At 39.6% G+C, this 12120-nt stretch overlaps 1 protein-coding gene across 1 annotated transcript in view; it reads left to right on the top strand.

Moving 5' to 3' along the window:
• LOC126267636 (cactin) overlaps window positions 1-5403 on the top strand; it is a 147381-nt gene extending 141978 nt beyond the window's left edge. The window contains exon 12 of the mRNA XM_049972938.1: window positions 3673-5403. Within this exon, the coding sequence (XP_049828895.1) occupies window positions 3673-3861 (189 nt within the window). The 3' untranslated portion in view covers window positions 3862-5403. The remainder of the gene's footprint in view (window positions 1-3672) is intronic.
• Window positions 5404-12120: the final 6717 nt, after the last annotated feature.

The raw sequence follows: 12120 nt of genomic DNA, 5'->3' as shown, positions 1-12120 counted from the left end.
GGAGAAAATGCCATTTCGTATTCCTGTAGCAATGGAGTGTTGGGGTGTACAATGTGGTGCTTTCGTTCATCATTATTATGATATTAAGTCTGTGACAGAAGTGCAGTTTATTTTAGATATCAATTTCATGGTGTTTGATATGGTTGGTAACATCTTGGAAGATATTGCCTTGTGTGAAGAAGTTTGTAGACAATTGTAGTGTGTTCAGAATGAAGCATAGAGCTCCAAGAGTGGTGCACAAAAAATTGGGGAGAGTAAGTGAGGCTTATGAGTGTAGTCCACAGTGCTCAGAGTGCCAGCAGTCTCACATTAGAGGTGAGTTGAAGAATTTTATACTGAATGCTGCAGGATATTATCAATTTCATTCTTACAAATTGCAAATCACTTAGAAATTTAACCATCAAGCCAATGAAGCATCAGCTATTTTCTGCACTGCCATGATCAATTTGTTGAGTGAAAATCCTGATATATTCTTGAATAATTTGTTGATCAAAGCCTGTTTCCATCTTCAGGGCTTCCTCAACACACATAACACATACTATTGGTCTCCAGTGAATCGTGAAGAGCTGCATGAAAAGCCATTACACTCTCCCAAACTGTTGTGTGTGACTGTGTGGTGTGACTGCTTGCTGTAGAAGTTAAAATGATGGAAGTATTTCTTATTCGGTGAATTTGATCAGATTTATCCTAAAGAAAAAACCTACTTGTCCTACCCATGACAACAGATATTTTACTATGTGTGGCCAGAGACTCACAAATTAGCCATATCACTCTTCCCTTACCAGTCCTGCTTAGGTGCAGGCCATGCCTTGAGAAACCCCATCAATTGGTATTCCTGACAGGTACCAGGGCAATATGCATGAAGTCCGCTGTCATTGGTGCCATTTCAGACTCTGTATTAACCCACCTCATAGCTCCACAGAGGCATGGCCAGACACAGTGATGGGATCTCAGCAAATGCACATTGTTGCTGTGAATCAGGGAGGCTGTATTGTTGAGGTCACTTTGTATATATTATGCCCCATAGCTGTCCAAACTATCCCCCCTCAATGGCCCTCTTTTATAAAATCCTTAATCCTCTCTCAATTGACTCAGTGCTGCATTTGGCTGGGATACAGGCTCTGAACATTCCTATAACTGAATTTCTGTACCGTAAAACATTTTGCACACTTCTAGTTTTTTTTGTTGTTTTTTGTTTGTTTGTTTGTTATGATATGGTGAAACTATCGAATAATATTCTCTTTCATTCAGTCTTTATGCCAACTGCCATTTCCCCAACTATTCTCCTCCCTTAATCATGATCATTTCTTTCCTTACTTTCACCAGTAGTGCACGAGGGGCATAGATTACTCCTTTTTGCTCTTCTGTCAATATAATACCACTTGCATACTCTGCAGGTCCAGGAGACAGCCTCTTCAGTATCCTCCCTTTCTTCTAATATTTTAATACTCTAACTACACCAATACCAAACCACAAAGGATTTCCCTTCTCATTACACAATAGTCTCTCAAAATTCAACAGCTGATCCACATCCTCCCGCAGGGATTTTTGAGCATATATTATGGCCCGATATGAGACACCTACTTCTTAAAATCACAAACTGGTATTTCACAACTTGACCAACAAAAAAGCTGTCCTGGCACTCCATTAAGTTAGTGCTCCATATGGACTATATCCGTGTGAAAGAGCAGTGTCATGGATCCTCACAGTGCAACCTATCCACTTATGTTTTGCATCTGGAAACATGAATGTACTTTTCTCTGATAAGGCCTGGTCATGTTCCTGGATGAATGTTTTGTGCAGTTTGTCAAGTTAGTCTACAATGCTGGATTTGTGCCGCCAAGAACTGCAACTGTAGGCACTGATTCACAGTGGCCTTGACATCTTTGTTGACTTTTCTTCCTGTGATGGAATTGCAATTTTATTTGCCAGTTGCACGTGGTTAGTACTGAAAAGTGCATCCATTGGATCAGTATTCTGAACTGATTGTGCATTTGTAACTGCCATGGATAATTAGAGAATTTCTGACTGGGACAGTGAGCGTGAAGTCGGTGACTCCTGTAACTGAGTGGAGAACAAAATAATCCAAACATCAGATCACCCCACACATGTCACAAATACTTCAGTTATTAGTGCAGCATATCTTTGAATTGATTGTTCAGTGGAAAAAACCTAACCCCCACCCACAAAAAAAGGCAACATAACTACTGCCATCCAACAGGCACTGTTAGGAAATATGACAGTGAAGAACACTGTGTTATTGTAAAATATCACATTGTTTTGGGAAACAGTACAGTAAAAACATAGTAAGTAGTGCTTCCACGAAAATATTATGATAATGATGTTATCCCCCAGGCTGTGGCTAAGCCAAGTCTCCGCTATATCCTTTCTTTCAGGAGTGCTAGTTCTGCAAGTTTCACAGGAGAGCTTCTGTAAAGTTTGGAAGGTAGGAGACGAGATACTGGCAGAAGTAAAGCTGTGAGTACCGGGCATGAGTCGTGCTTCGGTAACTCAGATGGTAGAGCACTTGCCCGCAAAAGGCAAAGGTCCCAAGTTCGAGTCTCGGTCGGGCACACAGTTTTAATCTGCCATGAAGTTTCATATCAGCGCACACTCCGCTGCAGAGTGAAAATCTCATTCTGGATTTTCTCTGATGTTTCCTCTTATTGACTTCTGAACGTTACAACCAGAGTTTTCCTGCAGAGTATGTGGGAATAGCATTACTGGGGGAAAGGATATGAGGGAGAACAATTTCTTATCCATACACAGATGGTGTACCTTTTACTGTAGCTTTTAAATGTCAATGTTTTAGTAGCCAGAAGTGTTAGATTACTGCATTGGGTTGGAAATTCATTTAAAAAAATTAGCTGGTATGCGTATTCAGTGGCAGTTAGGCATATTGAACACACACTGTTGTAGAAGCAAAGGCATCAGAATTATGAAAGCTTCATCTCTAGTTGGCTCAGTAAATGAGTTGTAGACTGAAATCTCGTCGATTTAGTAGGCTGTTTTAGTACTGTGGCTACCTCTCCCTGTCCCCTCAACCTTCCTTCCCTCCCTGCCCCCCCCCCCTCCCAATTTCTCTCTCTCTCTCTCTCTCTCTCTCTCTCTCTCTCTCTCTCTCTCTCTCTCTCTCTCTCTCCCCCCCCCCCTCCCTCCCTCCCTCCTCACCCTCCTTCTCCCTCTCCCCTCCCTTCATCCCTCCCACCTCTCTCCAACTGTGCTACCGAGCGAGGTGGCGCAGTGGTTAGCACACTGGACTCGCATTCGGGAGGACGCCGGTTCAATCCCATCTCCGGCCATCCTGATTTAGGTTTTCCGTGATTTCCCTAAATCGTTTCAGGCAAATGCCGGGATGGTTCCTTTGAAAGGGCATGGCTGATTTCCTTCCCTAACCCGAGCTTCTGCTCCGTCTCTAATGACCTCGTTGTTGACGGGACATTAAACACTAACCACCACCACCACCATCCAACTGTGCTTCTCCCCTTCACCTATCTTACCCTTTTTTCACTCTCTCTACTCTCTGTCTATCTTCCTCTAGAAACTGAGCAATGTTTGTTTCCTTGTATAGAAGCCTTGCACCTTTTTCTCTCAGTTTATTTGTTTACCATGATAGAATAGTTCTTTACATTCCTCTTTTTACGTCAGCAGATACACTTTCTTTTGTTTCAGACACCTTGCAGTGACAACAGAGATTTTGCAATTTTACGCTTTCATGCTGGTCCACCATATGAAGATATTGCATTTAAAATTGTCAATCGTGAATGGGAATATTCCTACAAGCGTGGATTCCGTTGTCAGTTCCATAACAACATTTTTCAGTTGTGGTTTCATTTCAAACGCTATCGATACAGGCGATAGCATCACACTGTATATAACAACTGTCTTTGTACAAAGACTGTCATTGATGTTTTGCTGGAATTATTTTGTGACCAGGATATAGTATCGTGCATATTGTATTATACCTTTGTATTAGTTGTTAACACAAAATTTCTAAATTAGTCCTACAAGTTGCTACATGTGACTGTAATGTGTGTGTGTGTGTGTGTGTGTGTGTGTGTGTGTGTGTGTGTGTGTGACACATTTTACATTCCTGTGTGGATATTCTGATGCCATACGAGACATTGGAAGATATTACCTTTCTTTTGTGACATGTCATTCTTAATTTTCGTTTAGATGGTTGTCGTGTTGTGGAGATAAAACTCATTCACATTATTTGCCATGTAGTCTCACAGCAGTACATTGGCCATATTACTAATGCCTCCAGGCAAACTGGAGAATATAAACTGTACATTGAGCTGTTGTTGTGGCTAGACATGTTACTGTATATATTTAAGACAATGGGCATTTTATATAGCTGTTGAGTAAATCATATTTATAATTTCTGTAAAAAGAATTGTTGTGTGATGCAAAATAAGTGTAACTGTGACAATTTGAATGAAGCAAATGATAAGTAGTGTACTTTATGAGAATTGCCTTCTAGGAAAAGGAATAAGGAAAAATAGTCAAAACCATTGTTTCCGAAGAGGCAGTGCTGCAGCTAAACAATTTTTGTGGAACTATTTCTGTAACTTTTGTGGCTTTCTTTCTGTTATCATGCTGTAAATGAAAAAACAGAGTAATTCCTATCCATTTCATTCTATATTACACTTCTTACAGCTGATACAGAAACATAAAAGTGATTCTTGAAGATTTTTGTGAATATTCTGTAATTTAAAAACACTTCCAGATGTCGTGCATTATGGCAGAAAAATAAAATAGCAATAATACTAATAATAGTGACTTGTAGAAAATTCAAAAGTAATCCATAATGAAGGAAAATGTGAAAATGCAGCATCTGTTTAATACAAATTATATCTCTCCCCCCCTTTTTAAAAAAAAAAAAAAAAAAAAAAAAAAAAAAAAAAACAGTAGACACATAAATTAAAACAATATGAGTTCTCCATTTTACTAGTGTATTTTACAGCTTGAAGTTAGTTGTTGCCTTATTAACAATTACTGTTTCATTAGTTGCTATTTGGGAAACAATTTTTCACATTAGAAGGCATTCATAACTCTGCAAGTCCAGTTACTTTAACATTTGTCAGCTATTAGACCAAGATACATAAGTAAATATAACTTTTTTAAATGTTTTTGTGTACATTACAATGAAGCTGACTTCATAATCAGGCATTACCTGACAAACAGTAAAGGTCACACGTAAGGTGCTATAATACATCAGAAAACATGATATCCTCAGCAAGTCACAGTGGATAATGTCATATCTCATCAAAATAATGCAGTTCAGAGACATTATTCCGACTGGGGAGAATGCGTGACATTCCCCCAGGCTCTGTCTAAGGTCCACTATTGTTTGTCACATATGTAAACAATCTTCTGTGTAATATACAACAAGCAAAATTAGTTCTTTTTGCATATGGCTCTAGTACTGTAAACAATCCAACCATACCTACAGAAGAAATAGTAATCAGTGTTCTTGAAAGTATCATAGACTGGTTTTCTATGAATGGTCACAAACAATTTTAAAAGGACACAACATATTCAGTCTTGCACTGTGGATACTGCACCAATGATACGTGTAACACATGGGGTGGAAATAATAAATAGAATAGAAACTTCAAAATTGTTAGGTGTTCTTATTGATGAGAATTTAAACTGGAAAAGCACATTTTGGAATTCCTAAAACAACATAGTTTGGTCACATTTGCACATAGTCATTGAAAGTTTTGGGGAGAGACAAATCAGCAAGTTGACACATTTTGTATGTTATCATTCAATAATGTCATATGGAATAATGTTCTGTTTTAACTCGTCTTTAAGAAAGAATGTCTTCATTTCTCAAAGACATGCTGTAAGAATAATATGTGGTGTTCACCCATGATCATCTTGTAGACATCTGTTAAGTTCAACATTTTGACTACTGCTTCACGGTATATTTAATCCTTCTTGAAGTTTGTGTAAATAATTCAGTGCAGTTCAAAAGGAACGATGAGGCACACAGTTACAATACCAGAAGGAAACATGGCATTCATTGCTCCAAATGCAGGTTGTCTGTAGCACAAAAGGGGTACTCAATGTTGCAACAAAAATTTTTGGTAACTTACCCTGGGATGTAAAATGTGTGACAGAAAACAAAGTAAAATTTGAGAACAAACTAAAAGAGTTTCTCATTGAAAACTCCTTCTACCATGCAGAACGATTTCTATTACTGTAGTCAGGTGGTGCTGGTTAGGGATTACTGAGTCACATCTTTAGATATTAAAAAGAGCAACTGCTACTACTTTATAAATATTCGGCATGTAGCTATATTTAAAAACTGAATTGTGATGTGTATGTAAAATGACTTGGTTTACATCACAATGTGTTAATGATCCATGGAACATGAAAATAACTAACTAACATACTTGAAGATGGGGAATTATTTCCCAAATAAAGTTTTATGTAAGATAAATTAATCGAAATTTGTTACTGGAAACAGCAGATGTTGTATATACGAAAAATGAAAATGAAACCACTTCTTTTTACAGACTACAGGTTGCGAGTTGCAGTTGCTCATCTACAATTATTGTCTTTTGTGCCCAGTAAGAGTACAACATGCTTCACATACTTACAAGGTGAACTGCTATGCAGACTGTGACAAGTATTTGATAAGAATGTGAAAAAGTAATGCTTGAAAAAATGACGTACTAGTAGTAAACATTGATTATATATGTTGTGTTCAACAGTTGTATGACACTGGTTTCTGCTTTTCTCATTTGCGTGGAAGCTGATTTTAAAAACCAGGGCACTGTAGTATGCTTAAGACAATATAATATGTATTTGAAGAGAAACATGGTATTCTTATGCACAGAATGATGTACCTTCACTCATGATGTGCACGATTTCAGACATCGCGTGTCCATACAGTTCACAGGCCCTCTTATAGACGTCACTTGCATTGTCCCCCTGGCACACACTGGTGAGCTGCCAAAGAAACAGTATTATTGAAGTGATAGCAAACGAGTACTCAGCCTGTTCTGTAAGCTGTATTACTGTTGTCCAGTCAGTGTGTCCAGTGCTACATAAAACCTGTAATTCATTGTATCTTACGTGTTTCTCTATAAAGAACTACGTTCAATGAATCATATTCATTCGTGCTATAGGACAAAAAAATGTATGGTCCAGACTTGTGTGTGTTACTTTGACAATTCCTCCTGTAAAACTCAAGAATTATTGTAACAGCAGAAAATAGAAGAAAACATCCTCTTCTCTGGTTAAAAAACAAATTACTCACCTAGCAAATATTTGTCATGCAACTTCACATGCATTCTAAATCTCAGATTTTGAATATCGGGTGGTGTGTCATTTGTGTGTTTGATGTACAGCATGTGTGAACTTTGTGAGGTGCTGCATCTAATCCATTTGCCAAATATAGATTTCCTTATCACTTTTCTATTCTGACATGGAGCATATTTATCATATAGCTGTGTGGACCTGTCAATTGATCTATGGAGCTTGTTGCTTATGTCTAAGAAAGGAGTATAGCGTATTTACTCGAATCTAAGCCACACATTTTTTCCATTTTTTGTAATCCAAAAAACTGCCTGCGGCTTAGAATCAAGGGCAAAGTAAGCGGAAGTTCTGAAAAATGTTGGTAGGTGCCGCCACAACTAACTTCTGCCGTCAAAAATATGTAGCGCTACACAGGCATGCTTTGCAGGAACAAAGATAAATACTGGCGCCAAAACCTCTGAGTCAGTAAATAAATTTAAAAAAAGGTGGAAGACGAGCTTTTTTTCTCTGCCTCGAGTTTCAACCACTGCATTTTCATGCATTATCCAACGAAGTAAATACAAATTCCGTATTGTTCATCTTCGAATGTAGCAGCATTTCAATGTACTATGAAAATCCGACTGGCAAGACTGTTTGGGATGTTTGTCAATATGGCCAACTCTGCGTTCTGAATTTTTTCCTACCTGTGAGAAGAGATAGTTGCTAATAGGAACTTTTATGAATTGTGAATCACATGCAGTATTCTCTTCACCATAAGAATAATACAAATATAAACATTTTGCCATGTATTCTTTCGTGTTTGCTGCTATCTCATTTAAATCCTGTCTGCCTAATAAACTACGAAACTAGTGTGAGACAACAGCAAACACGGAAGAATATACATATTATGTCATGTTTATATTCGTATTATTCTTATGCCTAATAGTGATACAGTCAGAAATGAAGCACGGCAATTGACTAGATTTTTAAATCTAAGATGACTAATTTCTGTGCAGAATGTAATGTACAAAAGAGGCGTCTGCAAAGATTTTCAAATGGCGGAAAATTTTAGCTAAACTCTCGTTCAGAACATCTTCTATCATAAGCAGTCTATTTCTTTTTTCTTTTTTTTAATCGTAAGTGACGGTAGCGCACACAAAAGCAAGCCATGCCGCAAGCGGCGACAGGTCGTAAACACACATTATCAGAATGTGTCAAACAATGCATGACACAATACAATAACGCATTTTCAGCTTGGAGTGACGTGAACACCTATAACAAAGAGAACGGCACTTATCAGATCAAAGAAAAATAAGCAATCAATTCAAACCAGACAAAGCACGTGAAAAAGGAAGGGTACCCTATAAATACGGACGGAGCGCCAGACGCATAGCAATGGCCTGGTAAAGCTTAACTGCTAAGCTTACGACTCAAACAAAACTACTGTAGCTGTCATTCATTCGACCGAAATTGTGTCTCATATTTCAATGGACCAACTTTGTTTCAATTTGGAGGTGCAGCCTAAAACTTTTCTCTCCCTTGAATTTTGAGTCTCAAATTTCAGGTGTGGCTTAATACAGAAAAAATTTTTTTCCTTGATTTCGAGTCTCATTTTTCAGATGCGGCTTAGATTTGAGTAAATATGGTAAGTTGTCTCCCAAGATCTCTCTTGAGCCTCAGCCAAAAGTTCTGGCATAGTCCTGGGGTGATGGCTAATTGATTTCTGCAAACTCATAAATTAGCATAAGTTCCACCCTGCCCCCTCCTCCGCCCCTCCACCTCTGTCCTTTGAGCTGGTGGCTGTCAGACTGCATACTACTGTCTAGAAATGCCTAGTATCTTTAGGGGCATGACCAGTCTTTGTTTTGGGAAGGCATCAATTGCTGTCATGTAGTCCACTACAGAGCCACAGCTCGGATGTGAAGCAACCGGGTCACCCTTACCACAGTGGCTCTGCCTCTCTGCTCTGGCAGATATATTACAACTCTGCTCCCTTTGCTGGGCCAGATTGCCTGGTAACTTTCCAATGCCATGGTGACAAAAAGTTCTGTGTCAGCAAGTTGCACCTGATGTAAGCAACTGGCCAGCCCTCACTTCCACGAGGCTCTTGGAAGACCCGTTGTGGCATCTTTATTTCATAAAGCTACGCCAAGTAAATTAGCTGTGGCATATCATGTCTTCCTCTTTAGATGGTGCAGCCCACCGGATCCAGCTCCTGGCAGTCCTGCAAAGTCTTGACACATATCTTAAAAGTTGACAGTTAAATACAGTAAATACAGTATCTCTTTTACAGCAGTTCAGCTTAAACTACAATGTCCATTGGCTGTTTCTTAATCTAAACTTTCTGTGTATAGTGTACTGATCTTTCTTTGCCTTTTCACCACTTGCAACCTAGTACAATAACATTACCAAATTATCTCTTCCTGACAAGTTCCTCAGCAATCATTTAACAGCAAATAGTTTATCAAGCAACCTTTAAAACAAAAATTTTCCTTACATTTCCTGTGAAAACAAATCCTTATAATTTTGCTCATACAAAAAACTACACATGGTACTTGCCAAAACCAATGTCCTTTTATCATGTGAATTTAATCTTAATGATGCCGTACATAGTTTAGATGGTCTTATATCATGATAATAGACCCTTGTGATAGTGTATCATTTGCACAGCCTAACTCGGCCAAAACTTGAGCTGGCCAGCCATCCTCTACATACACCTGCCCTGTGCTGATAGTTTCAAGTTCCTACACTACTGGTTTTTTTTAATCTAGTTTTCTGGACATATATTGGAAACTCCAGGTAGGAATGTCAACAATGTGGGAGAAGACATATTGCTTCTTACCATAAAGAAGACACATTAAGTTGCAGACAGGCACAGTTAAAATGACCCTTACCTAAAGCTTTTGAACACAATCTTCATAAGTAAACGAGACAGACAGACCATTCATACAAACAAGCAAGCACACCTCATGCACACGATTGCCAACTCCAGCATCGCGGCCTGCCTGAGGTGCTGGAGTTAACAGTCATGTGTGCTTGGTTGTGTATATGGTATATGAATAGTGTGTGTGTCTCTCTTTTACTGATGAAGGCTGTGGCCAAAGGCTTTATGTAAGTGTATTTTAATTGTGCAACGCAACGTGTCTTCTTTACAGTAAGTAACAATCTGCCTTTTCCTACATTGTTGATATTGTTACTGGATATGTAAATCTTCCTGCTTGTTTTGCTGCCCTTTGTACTTTGGTTATCATTGCTGCCACAACTGCATCATGGTCACTGATACCAGTTTCAGTGTGAAAATCCCCAAGGTGGTCAGGTCTATTTGTTGCCATTAGATCCAATATATTTCCATCATGAGTGGGTCCCAAACTCACCCACCACTGATGAAACTGTAATTTTCCCAGTCGATTGTTGGATGATTAAAGTCTCCACTGATTATTACAGTATGATTGAGGAACTTACATACAAGTGAAGTGAGGTTTTCTCTAAAGTTCTCAATTACAACAGACGAGTCTGGTGGGTGACAGAAGGATCCAATTATCATTTAATGCCCACCCATGATACTGACTCCTGCCAAAACAATCTCACATGCAGCTTCAATTTCTGTCTTGGTGGATTTGAGTTTCTTGTCTATTGCAACAAATGCAGGACCTCCATTTCCCTTTTGCCTATCCTTTCGATATACACTTAAATGTTGCCCAAGAAACTCACTGTTATTGATTTCAGATTTCAGCCAGCTTTCTCTTCCCAGTAATATGTGAGCTTCACTGCTTTTCAGGAGCACTTCAAACTCTGACACTTTGTTGTGAATGCTTCGACAGTAAACCATTACAATTTTAATACTCTCTCCTGTGGAAGGTAATTATTTTGATCTTACACTGATATATCTGGGTTTCCTTCAGCTACTGTTGTCTGGATTGGATGGAGAGCTACCTTGCTGCCACATACATTCAGCTACCTGAATAGCACCTTCTGATTTGTAATACACACCTGACCCATTTAGGGGCAGCCTACATTTCTCAGTCCTATGGAGCAAGTCCAGGAAGCTGCAGCCTAGCTTGTCACAGAACCTTCAAAGTCTCTAGTTCATTCTTTCTATTCAACCAAAGAGACACAATCAGTTCTGGATACAATGTTGCAAATTGCGAGCTTCATTGAAACTCTGTGCACAAGGCTGGTCTTCTCAACCTTCTTTGCAGTTGCTGAAATTGTAGTAACCAAAACCAACTGCGGGAACGCCTTGGGCTGCAGATCAGAGCCGCCAGGCGGGGAAGCCGCCGGCGGTGGAGCACGCACCTCCGGGTAAACACAGGACAAGTCGGACGACAGACCAACAACAACTGACAACAACCGACTATGACCGGCACAACAAGGAAGAGATAAACAACGGAGGCTTGTGGAAACTCAACATCAAACACCAACAGTAAATCCACTCGGAACCAGAGCCAGGCAAATGTCAATAACGAGCAACGACCAGAACGCAGTACCGCCAAGATAGAAATGAAATCCAGGGCGAGTACCAGACTGCCTGGACGAGGGCAGAGCGGGGCCCTATATACTAAACCAGAGGGAGCGGCTATTGGCCGCTGTCTGCACGTGGCTTAGCGGTGGCGCCTTCGCTACATGAGAGCCGCTACCCGGAATAGCCAGCGCGGAGGCAGAGTCCTCTATGGGCTGACCACGTCCATTTGTTCTGGCGCGTGTTCCACTTCCGCGGTGGAAGGTACTAGAGAAATGACCCAACTATGACCTTGAAGCCCAGTTGATAGGCATAATTTGTTCCATTGTGTGCCACAATCTGCAGTAGGTTGCACCCTGTTCCTTCAATAGCTGCCAAAATAGCTTCTTCAATACACTGAATGAGACTCT

The sequence above is a fragment of the Schistocerca gregaria genome, chromosome 4, assembly GCF_023897955.1.
Source record: "Schistocerca gregaria isolate iqSchGreg1 chromosome 4, iqSchGreg1.2, whole genome shotgun sequence".
In the NCBI taxonomy this organism is placed as follows: Eukaryota; Metazoa; Arthropoda; class Insecta; order Orthoptera; family Acrididae; genus Schistocerca; species Schistocerca gregaria.
The sequence above is the reverse complement of the archived record's forward strand: the minus strand, read 5'-3'. Positions and strand labels throughout refer to the sequence as shown.